A 17,074-nucleotide genomic window follows, 5' to 3' on the forward strand; every position below is an offset into this window, starting at 1 on the left:
TAGTAAACACTTAACATTGTGAAACATCTTCTAATGGATGTCTTCTAAGTTTGTTTAAATAAAAGCCCTGGAATTTAAACTGGCCCCTCACCTTTATACAGGTGAGCGACCTCAGGGCCATCATGGCCCTCTTGTTTATATTTACCATTATATACATTCGCATGATTTGAAGTTTAATGTCTTTCTATAACTTGCCATAATTGACAAGTTAAATTAGTTAATAAAATCTATATCCTATTATAACGATCATTCCGCTATGATTTATGTAAAACAAAACAATTACTATAAAAATCATAATGCTTAAGACGCACACAAGTAAGATATCTTTCACATTTCATTGATATTTCTTAAATGTCAACCGAAAATGATAACGATAACAAAAGATTGTCAAAATTTAATGCAATATGATCAATAAATTTAATCAATGTTTTAAATGTTTCAACATAGTACTCTATAAGTATACTTTCAATATCTTTTGTAGCGATGACCTGCAAGATGGCTTTTTCAGTGAAGAGGAAAAAGTCACAGTAAGGCGGATATTTGTTTTTCTCTAAAAGTATAAAATACAGTGGCGCATTCGTGTGCAGAGGCGTTATCATGCAGAAAACAGAAAATACACGCCTTTCATACCAGTCGAAAGAAAAACTTTTTTTTCCATTTTTAAACACATCTCTTAATTATTTGGATGTGACAGATCGGTGTTAAAAAATAAGGCACATTACTCCTTGACACTTGATACAAAAATTAGAAAAACGGCGACTGTCATATTTCAGTAATTTTCGAGGGCATTTAACTCGGTTCTTCTTCTGGTCAGATATTAGCAAATCTGTCTGGCAGCTTTGTGATTTGCCTGACTTCCCAGTGATTCTTAAGCAGGTGTCAAGAGCCCTTTAGGCAGTCGAAAAATGTTGCCCCGTACTTCACTTTAGTGTTGTTATATTTTTTTCTGGTTCTTCGGGATCACTTATTCCAGCACTTTTAAGTTTTAAACTTTGAGTACCGCTCAAGCCGGTGCTAGGGGCGTGAGTGATGTTGTACTTTTTCATTATCCCATCATGAACAGACTCAATAAACCGAGTCTGCAATTTTCATGTGTGTTGTGATTTTCACTTTTTTCCAGATATTAAGAACCGTGCGAGTTTGACGCTTTGGATATCACTGCGATATGGGCTATCTGGATAAGAGTAAGTTTTGCATCTGGCATAAGCTTAACTTTATGCTTTTTTAGAAACTATTGAGAGTTTTCTACCAGATTTACAGGCATATTTAATTGACTCATGCCCATTTTATGCATACATCTCGGAGCAGTTGAATGAGATACTTTTTTTTTGCATCGAATATTACAAATATCATTATAAACAATTATAGGTGATTTTCCTAGTTTTGCTCGAGTTTCACTGTAAGCCCGTATTTCACGTCTTTTAACAGAGCGTTTACTAGCCATATTTTATGAGTAAGGTCTTTCTAAATGAGATTGAAAGGTCTTGTTTATGATAGTGTCACCCCTACTGATTGGGCTAGCCATTTCTGACTTCCGAGACACCTTTTGCTTGAATACCGTGTACATCCCAACTCCTACCACTATGCCAGGCGCCAGGCGGATAGAAAAATTGGTAACCATTTATTCTAACTGAAGCGACCATTTGGAATTAGTCACACGAAAAACATTCACCCTTCAATTAACGCTCCCCATGAGGCTCGAACCTTCGACCTCCCGATCCGAATGCGGACGCCTTAACCACTAGGCCAACGGTACCGGTTAAAGAAGTCTTTAACCGGTTAATTACACACATGCTATAAGTTTCCTTTGAGAACAGATACTTTGGAAAATACCATAGTTAATATAAACACAACAATGACGAGCTTAATTATAAAATATACTTCATACTGAATTATATATTGACTCTCCCTCGTAAGTATGGAGATACACATCCCTTATGCTTGGCTTATAAAGCAAATAATAAAAGGTATGTGTGTAAACTTGTTACAACATTTTCTTCTTGTCATATTACTTCTAAAATAGCAATGTTCAATTTGCAGAATGGTGTTTTTTTAATTCAATATTTCTCTGGTATATTGATGTGCTGAAATTTCACAATTTGCCACAAATCAAAATTTTACAAAAAAAATTGTAAAATATCGTGATGATATCAGATGTTACAGTCACGAGTTGCAAGTAGGTCACCGAATTCTCTTTAGATATGACTTATGACTTATGGAGCAAAACATTGCCTTCTCTTGAAAGATAAGAATTGGTTACTTTAAATACTATTTTTAAGGCCCTTCTTGTATTGTGTTATTGTGTTTCATACATTATACGTGTAAAACAACCTTAGGCCTGGTTTGAGAAATCTTACTTTTTTACAACAAGTACTGCATACTTATGCAATAAGCTAGGACTGCCTCATAAATTAATATGAAACACACTGTCGATGGGTGCTGTATTACAAAACAAAAAATTATCAATTATCAAATCTCCTCTATCTATGTTATGTTTTGATATTATCTATAAACACCATATTCCCGACATAGGTATTAAAGACGTTAATACTTGGTTGCTGCTCGCTATTATGTGATAGTGGCACAAAGATGTCCATAACGACTTGAGGGTAATTATCTCATAATAGGGAGCGGCAACTAACCTTGAGTAATCTATTAGTTTTAAACCTTAGTAATGTCTTGTTTGCCACAAAACAGTTATATTTCGTTACATTGACAGTACAAGTTTTGTTTACAAAAAAGAAGAAGGAAATATTTGAAAAGTTGCTAATTTTTAATGTTCGCAGTTTATTAGTCATTAAATTTCTCGATTATCTGTAGTAAAATCTTAAGGTTGTTGCCGTTATATCTATTGAACATGAAACATGTGTAAGAGTATACAACGATACTTTTTACAAAATGCTGTTCTACTGGTTGTCATTTTAGCTACACTGAAATTGACATGATCATTTGTTGCTTTGCCGACCAATTTTCTCGAGACGTCATCTTTTCATGCCTACAGTAATTCAACGTGAACTTCATATGAATTAGATTGTCATTAAAACTTAAAAAAGACCGTGTATTCTGCAGTCATTTACTGAGCAACATCTTTTGTAATTATGTAAACAATAAATATTAAAATGATTAATATAATTTGAATATATAAAAAGACAAACGTATCAATTTAGGTACTAATGTAAAAACTGTTCTCCTTTTCCAACTACTTTTTGATCGTTCCTTACTCGTACGATTGCATAAAAACCCTGCTTTAAACTTCAATTGGCATATACACTGTACTGATACAACAGTTTCCGGTAAGTGTTTGAAAAACATTAAATGAGAATTATCAAAACTGTATGAATAGATTTTATACAACATTAATTACTTATATAACAAATATTTGTTTAAGTCAAATAAAATGATACTGAATGTATTGATATAACAGAAGTAGTTGAAGGTTTAAATTCTGAAAGCCTTGATGAAATTAAGAAAGATATATTTAATGAATTATTATATTTCATATGAAATCTTGAAAACAGTTTAATAATTGAAAAAAGGTTCTGGTAGAAGAGATGATGGTACGATTCCTGATTTTTTTATTTTTTCAATTGAAATGTTATTATGTACCTATTTTGTATAGCTATTTTAACAAAATTTATAACAAAGGTTTATTTCCAGAATCATGGACAAAGTCCGTAATTGTTACAATTTATAAAAAAGTGATAAAAATAACTCAAATAATTATAGAGGAATATCTTAATCAAACATTTTGGAAAAAATATACACTTGAATACTCTCTAGAAGACTTAACTTTTTATTTTGTAAATGTTTTTGGAATATTCAATGAGGAACAAGCAGGTTTTAGAGAAGAGTATTCAACCATTGACAATGCTTTTATTTTGCAATCTATTGTAAGTAAACAGTTACAAAAAATCATGGTAAATTGTATATAGGCATGATTGATTTTAAGAAAGCTTTTGATATGACTAATAGAGATAAGCTTTGGAAAGTTATGTGTAAAAATTGGATTGAGGGACAATTATATAGGGCAATGAAGTCTATTTATCATTCAGTTAAATCTTGTGCTCGACCTTTCGAAGGTTTGACAAACTATTTTAATTTTGACAATGGACTTAAGCAAGGCTGTTTGATTTATCAAACACTTTTTATTATCTTTATACATGAACTCATCATAAATTTGAAAAAAAGTGAAATAAAAGGAGTTCAATTTTTTCCAGAAAATACATAATTTATGTCTCTCCGTTTTGCAGATGATTTAGCCCTTATAAATGAAACAGTTGTAGGTTATCAAAGACAGTTAAATAAACTTATTCTGAATAATGAATAATGAAAATGGCTTAGATGTGAATCTTGAAAAAAAACCAACTTGAAGATATTATTATTTAAAAAGGGAGGTAGACTACATGTTGTTCTAATAAAGAGAAATGGTATTATGATGGTAAATTATTGGAAACTGTTTCTCAATTTTTATATATTGGTGTAACAATGTCAAGACAAAAGTCAATATTTAAAATGGCTGATTAACAGATTAACAAGCTATTAAAGAAAAAAGGTTCTTATATCTATTTTATCAAATCTATACAAATATGGTCAGCTTAAAAAACATGTATATTTTAATATATTTGATACAAAAGTAGTTCCAATATTATGTTATGGGTCTGAACTGTGGTGGTCAATTAGACATTAAAATAGTGAAACCGAACATACTCATGCAGTTATGCTTGTAAAAGATACATGTGTGTTAAACAATCAACCGCAATTGCATCAGTTTTAGGAGATTGTGGCCGTTTTCCATTGTACATAACTACTGCATCGAGAATTTTAGTAAATTGGTTTAAGATATTAAGCTTACCTAATGATCGATACGTGAAACAATGTTATAAATTTTTGCATATATGATAGGAATAGAATGAAGAATTCGGCTACTAACATTAAACAGCTACTATATACTAATGGTTTTGGATATGTTTGGAATAACCAGGGAGTTGATGATAAGAATTTGTTTCTAAAAATATTTGTAGATAGAATGAGAGATCAATATAGACAGGACAAGCACGAAACATTAAATCAAAGTAAAAAGTTAGATTCATATCGCTTGTATAAATCTGAGTTTATCCATGAGACATATTTATCTGTTGTTTTAATTAAATTTAGAAATGCACTTGCAAAATTACGTACTTCATCACATGATATAAATATTGAAAGAGGTAGATATAGACAAGAAGAGAGACCTGAGCGTATATGTAATTTATGTAAAGTTTTAGTAGAAACAAAATATCAATTGGTAATGATATGAAAATTTAAGATCAAAATACTTATCAAGCAAATATTTTGTTAATCCAAACATTCATAAATTTAATATCTTAATGAGTTGTCAGGCTGAACATATTATAGATAATTTGGCAAAGTTTGTGTCCCATGCCTTTGAAGAAAGAAAAATATTATTAAGTGTTTGGACTTGACTAAATATGATAAGGTACACCACAAGATAGTAACAAGATTTTTGTCTAAACATGATGCTACTTGTACTATATTCCATTGTGTGTACATGTATTGATATGTATATGATGTTTTGGACCAGAGGCCTTGAATCAATAACCTCTTTGTCATTGTCATATATACAAAAGAATCATTATTGTTACGTATATGAGCACAAGTCAAATAAATGAAACATGCGTTTTATGCAGCATCTGTATTCTTGTTTTAGAATAATTGTTTAAACATGAAGCTAAAAGGTCAATAAATCATAATTCGAGGGTCTTATATGCACAACGATATTCACGGGTATAGTCATTACCGTCATTTTCTAAAATAATTATGAACAATTCGCCAACAGCACCCTCATCCTCATAAAATTTACTCGCCAAGACAACTTTCTTATTAAATCATGTGAAGTTAATTATGCATTAAAATATCAATTCATGGACGGCAATTTCAACGCAAATGATATTTACCCTAAACGTTTTTCATTTAAACCGAAAAGAAAGAAGGGATCCTAAAAATATAGCAAAAAAGTATAAAATTTGAATTCATTGTAACCTTATCGGCGCTTTTAAGTGAAGTAAAAGTCTGTAACTAAGAAAATACGTTTCTGCCTATCACTTATTTTATTTATTTTCAGTTTCTCAAAAGACAATGAGGCTTTTTGTTTTAACGGCTTTACTTGTACCTTGTCTCTCATTTCAAGAGGTAAGTTTGTAATCACTTTAATCGGAACATGTTTAAATTTTTTTTCGAACTAATATTTTGCTTTTGTTAAAAGTGTTCTGATAATTCATATATGATACTATCATTTTCAAAAAAATCATTCGAACTGATTTTACATCCAGCTGCACATTATTTGAAAGGCAATCATTTATCCATAACGGGTTATCTGTTCAACATCTGAAATTTGTATAAAGTCAACTTTCTGCACTGGGAAAATAATGTGAGCAAACTCATCTGATTTCAATTATTAATAATGATTTTTGTATGCTTGCAAAACTCAAAAGAAAAATAATTCATGTTGCTATATAAGTGACCGTATCACATAATTATTTTCAAGAATGACATATATTGAAAGATAATAACGACTTTTCAGACAAGGTGATAAGAAAACTAAACTAAAGCAAAGTATCAACTAATCATTTTGAAAGAAGAATATTAAAGATATCAAATACTAATATGAAAATACTGATGACGTATTACCAAGCCATGTATTCATATTTACATGATGTGCATTCACTTGTTTCCACTGTGATCCAGGTTGTATATAGAGGATATTTGTTTAGTTCTGTGTAAGATCGGAATATATTTCACCGAGTGAGCACCAAAAGGTATAATATGAACTTTTGGTGTTCACAAGGTGAACTATATTTCGATCTTACACTAAACTAAACAAATTTTCTTTTTATTACATGCAAAGAAACGTTTTAAAAAGACATTAAACCTAATACTGAATGAAAAGCGCGCCAAATAATAATACAACGTGACGTCATTTACGACGTCACGTCATTAAGTTGGTACCCAGTACTGTGCACGCTTGTATTTCACTGAAACAACGTAAGGGGCTTAAATTCAAAACAGTGAAATTATCAAAGTGGTAATTTCACTGTTTCAAACAGTGAAATTACCAATTTCATATCACTGATATATTTCTATAAACCACCGAAAAGCATGTAATAAAATGACATATTCTAGCAAGGCACACACAAGTATTACAATGTATTACAAAATGAAACATAAAACATTCAATAAGAAATTTTAAAAGTAAAATATCACAAGACTTAACCTTCAACTGTTGCAGGTTGGTCAAATTCTATAAATATTTTGGTAGTAAAGGAAATAAATCATTGTACATGATAGACATTTTACCAAAGCCTTTATTTGAGATTTTTTAAACAAGACCCATTACGAAACTTTTCTCTATGTACAGTATTGTCTAGAGTGATATATTCATTTATGTAAAGTAGAACCTATATGTACTTAAACTGTATTTAATAAACAATACTGCTACATTTAATTACATTATCATATGTAGGTAAGTTAAATAGGCCCGTGTGCAGGTATGTGAACGGTGCAATCAGGGACGCTACCAGAAATTAATCATACTTTGCTACGTACAGGAATGGATGAACCTTTACACAACTTTGTGATTTCCAAAAGACACAGATCTGTTCATTTCAGAAAGCGTTATGTGATTATTATCGTACAATGTCGTTAATATCTTTTGTTTTGATGCTTTATTTCCTAAGATTTCGTATTTTTTATTTTACTTATGTCTCCCAAAATTTTAGAAGACATGTTGTTTTTGCCTTCGCTGCCTGTCTGTCCGTTCGTTCATCCGTCTGCATTCAGCTTGTCCGGCCTCACAGGTCATACTGCTGGCGGGATTTAAATTCACACGAGCGCAAAAAAAAATATTTATCCGTCTTTCACATGTCAACTGCTGTGGGATTTCGACGAAACAGGAGTGATCAGTACAATCCCAAGTTATTTTTATACCGCTAGAATATTCTGCTTCGCTGCACAAAATGGCCGTCAGAGCTCGAAAAAAAGATTGTCCGGCTTTCACAGGTCAAGCTGTTTTTGAGATCACAATGAAACTTCACAGTAGTGATCAGTACCATCCTTAATTGTGCATATCGCCGGCAAGTTCCGCTTGTCTGCAAAAAATGACCACCAGAGCTTAAAATAAATATAACGTGTCCGTCCCTCACTTGGGATTTCGACGAAACTCGAGTGATCAGTACCATCCCTAGTTTTTTATATTGCCAGAATGTTCTGCTTCGCTGCACACAATGGCCGCCTGCGCATTCAAACAGGAATGATCTGCACCATCCCTAGTTATCATATCGCCGGCATATTCTGCTTGGCTGCACAAAATTGCTGCCAGAGCTTTAAATAGAAAAATCTTGTCTGACTTTTACAGGTCAAACATATTGTTTGATTTTACTCAAATTTCACTGAAGTGATCAGTACCATTCTTATTTGTGTATATCTCTGGCATGCTTCGCTTCACAAATGCTTTTTGGATTTCAATGATACTTCACAGGAGCGATCAGTACTATACAGAGTTGTGCATATCGCCGGCATGTTTTGTGTAGCTTCACTATATAGCTGTCAGAGCTATAAATAGAGAAATCTTGTTTACCTTTCACAGGTCAAACGGCAGGTGGGATTTTGATCAATGTACTCAGGAGTGATCAATACCATACCTAATTTAGGGAGACATATTTCTTTTGTGACAAAAACCAGTTCTAGTTAACTTATGCTGTTAATTTTAACGAGAACGATTTCGTAATATATATTAAAACACATTTGCTGCGATAGCATAGAATATTTCTTTTTATACAAATAATCTTGTTTGACAGACGCACCATTTTGTTCATCTAATGGAGGATGGTAAAACCATTCATCAGGATATAATACACGATAAGAATGAAAATACTGTTTTGGTCATCGTCGGAGATGTATCCATGTACAAACATGCCATCCCAACCATCAATTATCATGACTATAATACGGTAAGAGAGTCTTAAATTCTTTTTTTGTTAGTAAAGTTACAACTCAACATCACTTTCACAGATAAGAAATACTTAAGGTATTACAATTAGTCTTCTCATACATAGAAGAAATATTAGTTTTAACTATTAATATAGGTTTTATAACCTCAGATCCCCTTTCAAAATTCCATTTTATTTAGTTCCGCTCATTGTTTTCTCGTTTAGGGCGCACACGCTTTCTTTTACTTGGGGATCATACGCCGCTTTTTATGGAATGACACTACCGTGTCACATTGAAGGTTCCATGATAACCGCCGTATGAACACATCTGCGGATGTTTCTAAATTCAAAATTTCACCATTTTAGTGTTTAAATGTTGAATTCTGCTTAAGCCGGTGCTACGGGGGCGTGGACGGTAACTTGCAATTTCCATTACCGCCCATGAACAGGCTCAATCAAACCGAGCCTGCAACATTTTACAATTTTGCCGTGTTGGGCTTTCTTTAGGGATTCTGTTTTCACTATTTTATGTTCCTGCACTGGTAAAAAACAAATAGTTCACGTGTGGCGGTATTACCGAATGAAATATTATAATTTTAGGCCATGAGTTGAAAATAAATCCCGTACTTATAGAAAAAAGTTTTTTTTGTCTCCTTATTATAACGCTTTTCTCTTTTTACCTTATGATTCAAAAGATTTCGTCTTATTTTTTCCTTTTGGCTGAACATTAAAGATCAAAGTCCAAGACATCAGTGAAAAAAGGAAAAGAAAAAATTTATAGTTAAAGTACGGAAAATGAATTTTCTATGGTTTCATATAATTTATTTGATGCTCAAATAAAGATCTATCAATATTGAAAGTTACAAAAAGCATTATTTGTAAAGATAGTACCAAATTAAAAAAGATATGTAAATACAGGGAGGTTATTAGAATTTATTTTCGATAAAGTCTCAGCCAGTTGTTTCCATAAAAAAATGAATGCATTTATTTTAACGTGTAATTATGAGGTATATTTACATTTGCTGTACATATTCAACATATTTTTGGATGTTTGAAAATTATTTAGAAGAATAATTATTTACATATATAAAACTTTACTTAACTACGTGGTACATTAATGTTCTTTCAGGGATATGTTGCTTTCAAAGACATCAAACGAGAAATGTGTTCTTTGTCAAGGGTACCATTTCCGAAACCATCTCTAGAATTGTTTAGACAGGCATGTATCTGCACTTCTTAGTTTTAACATTTTTACTCATGTTTAACACAATACGCATGATATTTTCGTGACATTTTTCATAATCTGATAGATAGCATTTATGCTTTTTATTATGAACAGATCAATTTGCACATTGTGAAAAATACTTTTTTATTTAATTTTTATGTAAGAATGATCTCTGCATAGAAATGTCATGATTATTTTGTTAATAAAATCTTGTTAATTATAGGGTGTGTCGAATGAAACAATGCGATTTACGGGTCAATATGATTCAGCACCTCTAACGAACTCAAAGGTGAGAGAGATAGCAGGATCAAAGATCGCAGAATTTTGCAAAGATTATGTTACCTTTTCCAGAACACTGATTCCAAACCAAATGGACAAAAGAAGTGGTAAGAAAACTAAGATGGTTATTCGTGGTAGTTAATCGTTTATATATATTATTTAAAGAGAGAATTTGACAGGAAACACTTTCATTCAAAAACAGAAATAAATGGTTTACATTCATAAGAAAGATACACAGAATACATATTTGGTCAGACACAAAGATTTAAATTTGTCAAATGCACCGTTTGTATTTTTATCTGTTGTTGAAGAACCCGGATGACAAAAATTTATATACGATACTTATCTGTAATTGACACTTTCGAAATTCCATGAGACATCATGAGGTTAGCCAAAATCACCTTTCATGTTTCGGCGCCATATGACCTAAATTGTATTTGTGCGCCGTAAAACGAAACAAAAACAAACAGAAAACATGACACAAACAGTAAGATTTGACAATTAAAAACTTTATGAAACCATAACGATATCATCTACTTACTTGCAGTCGACAATTTTCATTTGACTTCTTATTGAATCCGTATGAAACATTCTACATTTTAAAAGAAGTACGCAAAAATAAATTCTTAATGCAGAGTCAGCTAGATATCATTTATAGATAACTATAAAATGGAGAATGATTAGTTTCTGGAATAGATAATCAGCGAAAAACCAAACAAAATGACATGTAAATTATTTCAATAAATTTACAACTTAGAGGATCACAATTCAAAATGGCTGAATAAAATAACACAATATTAAATGAAACAGGGAATAACTTGGCAAAGCCAGGCCAGAAGAATATCATAAAACAAATTCTACTTCAAAATATCTGAAACTGTAATTAAACGTACTATAAAAAACGAACATGTTTGAAAATAAAGTTATTAACTATTGATTTGCGACAAAGGACATGTAAATTCATCAGAATTTTGTTGCATGTTATAAAGTTAAGTAACGTCTGCAAGTAATTTTTTAAGCAAAAAAAACAACAAAATAATAAATCTGCTTTGTTGTTTTCACTATTTATCTATCATTTTATATACCGTATAAGATGTATTTTCTGCGGGCTCCAAATTCTGCGGTTTTTCCAATTATTGGCATGTTTTATTTCTGCGGACTTTATTTCTGCGGCACATTCTTTGGACGAAACGTGATTTAAATTCTGCGACTCTTCATATCAAAGTCTAAGTCACATTACTCTACCTATTTTGTTTGCATGTTCTCGCTCGCATTCGTTTATCATTGTCACCGCAAAACTGTATAGTGATTACAGACAATCATTTTGTATATGGCACAACAATTGAAAAGTATGCATCTTTTGATCAGCGTAAAATGACGTGTGAAACATATACCTCGGTAGTATATTAAATATAATAAAACTGATAGAAGTTATAGTCTGATTTTATTAACCTGTCAATTATGAATACATTATAGGACTCATTTAAATAATCGATCCCACTTCGGTTTGGTCCGTGTAGTTTACGAGAATTAATGTGGAGTATATAAGTCATGGATTGAAAGTCACAACAACTTTATGTGAAGGTTTTCGTTAATTCACAATAGGACAGTCGGTAAAGAGAATGCCTGATAATTGAGAGGTCTGTGGTTCGATCCTCACTGTTGCCATTGTTTTAGTATTCTTTCTTTATTTTTTCAGTGTATTTTAATGGAACAGATTTGTAGTGTGTTTTACGGCATTTAAAAGACATTTATTGATTTTAATCCGTTTTAATTTTAAATATGAATTCTTAAAAAAACATGTTATTTAAAAAGAGTATATACATAACAAAATTAAGTAAAACATAAAAAAACGAACAACATAAAATAATCATATATAGATTCAATAATGTTGAAAGTATTAATAAGAAAAAAACATGGACCAACGCGGCCTCGAACTTAAAACACGTTTGGCACTTAGATTATAAACTCGTGATTTACCCCATTGCGCTATAACGCTGAGTACACTTAGTTTAGAGATACAAATTAAATCAAATTCCATCGTACAGCGTAAATCTCACGGAACTTACCGAACATCTACCGAAGATTAATATACTGTGTGCATCGACCGTGTAATCAGTATGTAATTGACAGGTTAATAAAACCAAACAATTGTTTGATTTTATTAACCTGTCAAATCCATACTGATTATACGGTCAATGCACAGAATATATTTATATTCGATAAATGTTCGGTAAATTCCGTGAGATTTAAGCAGTAAGATATGATTAAATTCATCTGGTTTCTATGCATAAGTTACACTGACCGTTATAGCGCAATAGGGTAAACTACGGGTATATAATTTCTTAAAGTCCTACGTGTTGTAAAATCGAGACAGCGTATGTCCATGCATTTTTTCTTATTCATAACTATTTCAACTTTTTTGAAGTTAATGTTGTTCTTTCTGTTTTAATAGGTTTTGCACTTTTTTGTTAATACTATACTTTTGTATATAACATTGTTAAAGAATTAATATTCAAAATTCATTCGGATTAAGATCAATAAGTGTCATTTTAGTGCCGTAAAATACTATACAAAACGTGACAATTCAGTGTTTCTTAGTTGTTTCATATCTGTGTAGAAAATTCTGAAAGCGCTTGACCATTTACGTTATAATATACTTAAAAATAAAGAAAAAATAAGTTTTAAAATAAGTGACGTTTAAAAAATGTCAAAAGAAGGGATCGAACCTCGGACCTCTCATACATTAGGTAATCACTTAACCGACTTTGCTATTGCAGATGTTGCGAGAACCTACATTAAGCTAGTGGGAGTGTTCCAAACGTTAGCTATATACTCCATATTAATTCTCGTAAAATAAACGGACAAAACCGAAGTAGGATCGAATATTTAAATGAGGGCTATAATGTATTCATAATTGACAGGTCAATAAAATCAGACTATACTTGATGATCCGCTTTCCGTTATTAACTGTTAATTTATATTATTTTAGACGAAACAGGTCATAATGTAGGACACATATCGTAACAAGTGAAAAACAAAACATGGAGAAATATTCAGCGGTTTTGATTTCTGCGGTGCTGAACCTGACCGCAGAATACGCAGAAATAAAGTCACCGCAGAAAAAACACTTATACGGTAGTATATTGTGATCAGTTCTTTTATAAGAGCATATCCTTTCTTCCCTTTTCTTGTTTGAAGATCCCTTATCCTAGGTTATATAAAGTATCTTAACAACTAAGAACTAAGTTACTGCTTACGATGTAACATTCATCGCTAGCAGTTTAGAGTTTTGAAAATAACTGGTCTTACCTCGTTTTCATAACACGTGCTAAGTAAATGTACCACTACATTGGACGAATGTAAAATTGTTCCAGTAATCAAAAATGATCTTTCAATTAGGGAAGAGACCCAATCAAGAAACTTGTTTGAAAAATGCTTTATCTGAACTAACCTTATGACACTACATTTTTATGGGCATTTTTACCTTATGTGCATGATTTATAAAACTTTAAGAGAGGTATTGCTATATCCCATCCACACAAAAAGATAAGACTTGTTTTCCTATGTCTTGGTCTACATACAACAAGTGACTCTCGAAGCAGGGCCAATTTTTGTCCTAAGGGTCAAGATAAATATAACTTTTGTTGAAATCTACCTATTGACGATACATGTCAAATATCTTAGCGCTCTCTATGTGTAGCTTCACACATTCTGACTTAAATGTCTTTTCCTATATATATATCTGTATTAATCAAGGGACCTACATTGACCTAAAGGGTATGATTGAACAAGGCAATGCTACTGGACAAAAATTGAAAACCTAGGCTTTATAGTTTCACAAAATAATACTATAATGTATCATCTCTTACAACACTATATCAACTTTATGACCCCAAGAGAGGACTTATAATAAACATAATAAACAAAAACCTCTTTTGGAGAGGTCAACAAGGAAATACTACATGTCAAATAAAAGTCAAACATGCGTCCTGCACACCAACTCATTATGGTTAAAATATCTTCTAAGTAGTTTCCATTTCCTTCCATCGGTTCATAAGATACAGACCAGATAAAAGATAATACCAATGAATTAGTCATTTCTGACCCAGTTATTTGTCAAAGGAACACGAATAGCAGGATATCTGGCATTCATTCCAGCATCATGCAATCTCTCCCTTATTGTCATATCCGTACATTTCTTGCGTTTTAAAAGCTGTATTTATTTTGAAAGACAGCGTTTTGGAAATACTGCGCAGATCATTGACAATAATTTATCTTTAATGTTGTTCACTTGTTATACAGCAGAAAAATGCTTTATTTGTAATAACGCACAATGCAATATTTTAGAAACGCTCACTTTTTATAAAGAAGTGTGCGTTATTTCAAATAAAGCACAGTTATGTTAGCTCTAAAAGAGTCACTGGACAATACACAGACTGATTCAGATTGTTGTGATAGGTAGTGGGGTACTGTAGATCAAAGACAATTATGTCGGAAGCATGGACGTTTTTTAATAAAATAGATTCTAAAATTCATTTTTGTGCCATGTGATTAAACAATCATAATTTCCTGACGGATAACGTAATGCTAGCGTGTCATGATTCTTTATTGCAATGTGTTTATGTCTTTGTTTTTCCAACCAATCAGTATTATCCAACATACTTCTGATTGGCTCTAAAGTGTTTGCATTAAATGTACCATAGAAACCCAGATTCTGGTTGAGGAATTAAGGAAAGAAAAAATAGATTAAAATCTGATCCAAATTCTTATTTTTATTTACAATTGCATAAACTTTTATAATATATCGAACCCGACTGTTATGTAGAAATATCATGGCCTTTGGCTGGATCTCGGGTTTCGTCCTTAAAAAAAAAATGTTCTCGGTTTTACGACCTCGATCAACTTCTGTAGAGAAAAACCTTTATTGCCGCCCAGGCACTGATATTTCCACATAACAATCTTGTCGCTATACTATGACATCGGAGTCTTCATGCTTTATCTGTTGTCATACGTGTTAAAATCAATAATTATCTTGCTTGGCTAAAACACAAACGCTATAAAATTTAATCAAGTGTTTATCTCTGCTAATCTTCGAGGCTGTCTTCGGAATAAACGGTGGACCTTATTGAACTTTGTGTAGTAAACAAGTGGAAGTTGTATATTGTTATAAAAGGGTGTTTGTACTCCGGGATTAACTTGGAATCCCTAAAGTGTTCTTATTTCATGAGTCTATACATTTTAAATAAAGAAATCGATTAAATTAAACATATAACACTACCAGTCCGCTACTTTTGTAATTACAAGTGTTCTTCGGGCGCTGCAGTCTTGTGTGCGGTATACGTGCTTCGTGACCCTTTAATGTTGTTTTTTAACGACAAAATTGAAATTGATACAGGCTAGATTTGATTGAATCTGTCCATGGACTGTACCGGAAAATGGCGTCTACGCCCCTTGCACCGGCTTAAGCAAAATTCAACATTTAACATGAAGCGGTAAAACATTAAAAAAATTCATAAGGTCTGCTCTATTATTCCGAACTGCAAAAAGTATTAAAAGGACCCAACCTGAGACTTGAACCTTCAACTGCTTGCACAAGAACATTTTACCTGTCCACCACAAAGCAATTTGTATTGCACAAAGCGAGAAATAAACACTTCGTGTATTAAAAAAATATGTCAAGCCATGCCAATATACGTTCTGTGGTATGCTGACTTTTTAACATATACCTAATTAAAATGTTTACATGTTTTATTTTCAGGCGAAAATGCAGACGAACCATGTAAGCACGTTAAACGAATATTAATTTGCAAATCATCTTTTTTAAGTAGACATAATTTAATAAGATCTGCTTAAAGTCTAAAATAATTTCACACTGAATGTACAAGGAAATATAGAATATATTTATTTTCTATTGTTTATATTTTTTCCTTCTCACCCGATGTTTTCATTTAAAAACCCAAGTTAACTCTGATCTATGAGTGTCTTTATTTATGTGCTCAAAGTTAGTATTCAAATATTTTTTAAATTGATCTGTCTTGATATCACCTTTTACATATATGTTTAATTGCAGGCAGTAGTTTTTGTGTTTGGTGTGTTATTCACTCAGATCTTCCACCCCCAAACAGAAATGGCATGGAGAGCATTACGATTGGGTAACTTCTATCTGCCATTGTACTAAAATTGTGGAATAAACAACGAACTGCAATTTACTCTTTTTTATTAATTGTTTTATTATTATTTGTTTGGGTCGTCAGACCAAACAAATAATGGTAGCGAAATTTCAGAGTCTAATGCTGTTAATTGCAAACGCCGAAAGTAGTCCACTTTTTTTGAAGCGGTTACTTCCCTTTATATGTACACTAACGCCGAAAAATTCAGGGGAGATCACTGCGTAAAGATGTTCAAAGACAGGCGAATTAATTTTCAAGCAAAATATTTCCCGAATGGTCGAAGATTTCTAATATTGTTTTATTGTATTTTCTAATCGAAAATAAGTAAATTCAAAGCGGACATTCAATCTCTGACACAGAAGTTCACAACAAACCTAACAACAAGTAGTTCTCAAAACAGCTTAAAACTAGCG

The 17,074-nt window shown here is 31.9% G+C and overlaps 1 protein-coding gene across 1 annotated transcript; it reads left to right on the forward strand.

Annotated features, from left to right (window-relative positions):
* The first annotated feature begins 6,118 nt into the window (after positions 1-6,118).
* LOC132729516 (uncharacterized) lies at positions 6,119-16,700 on the forward strand. The gene is made up of 6 exons (XM_060715290.1): positions 6,119-6,189; positions 8,853-9,005; positions 10,114-10,203; positions 10,433-10,595; positions 16,250-16,270; positions 16,562-16,700. Exons 1-6 carry the CDS (start codon positions 6,136-6,138, stop codon positions 16,645-16,647), a joined length of 567 nt encoding a protein of 188 aa, XP_060571273.1. The 5' UTR covers positions 6,119-6,135; the 3' UTR covers positions 16,648-16,700.
* The last annotated feature ends 374 nt before the right edge of the window (positions 16,701-17,074 follow it).

Source organism: Ruditapes philippinarum, unplaced genomic scaffold (assembly GCF_026571515.1).
Source record: "Ruditapes philippinarum isolate M1 unplaced genomic scaffold, ASM2657151v2 ctg1928_1_1_1_1, whole genome shotgun sequence".
NCBI lineage: Eukaryota > Metazoa > Mollusca > Bivalvia > Venerida > Veneridae > Ruditapes > Ruditapes philippinarum.

Excerpts from the sequence above, each read along its gene's own strand:
- LOC132729516 (XM_060715290.1), top strand. The coding sequence starts at position 6,136 with ATGAGGCTTTTTGTTTTAACGGCTTTACTTGTACCTTGTCTCTCATTT. Across the intron at positions 6,190-8,852 it reads CTTGTCTCTCATTTCAAGAG|ACGCACCATTTTGTTCATCT; the intron begins GTAAGTTTGTAA and ends CTTGTTTGACAG. Across the intron at positions 16,271-16,561 it reads CGAAAATGCAGACGAACCAT|GCAGTAGTTTTTGTGTTTGG; the intron begins GTAAGCACGTTA and ends GTTTAATTGCAG.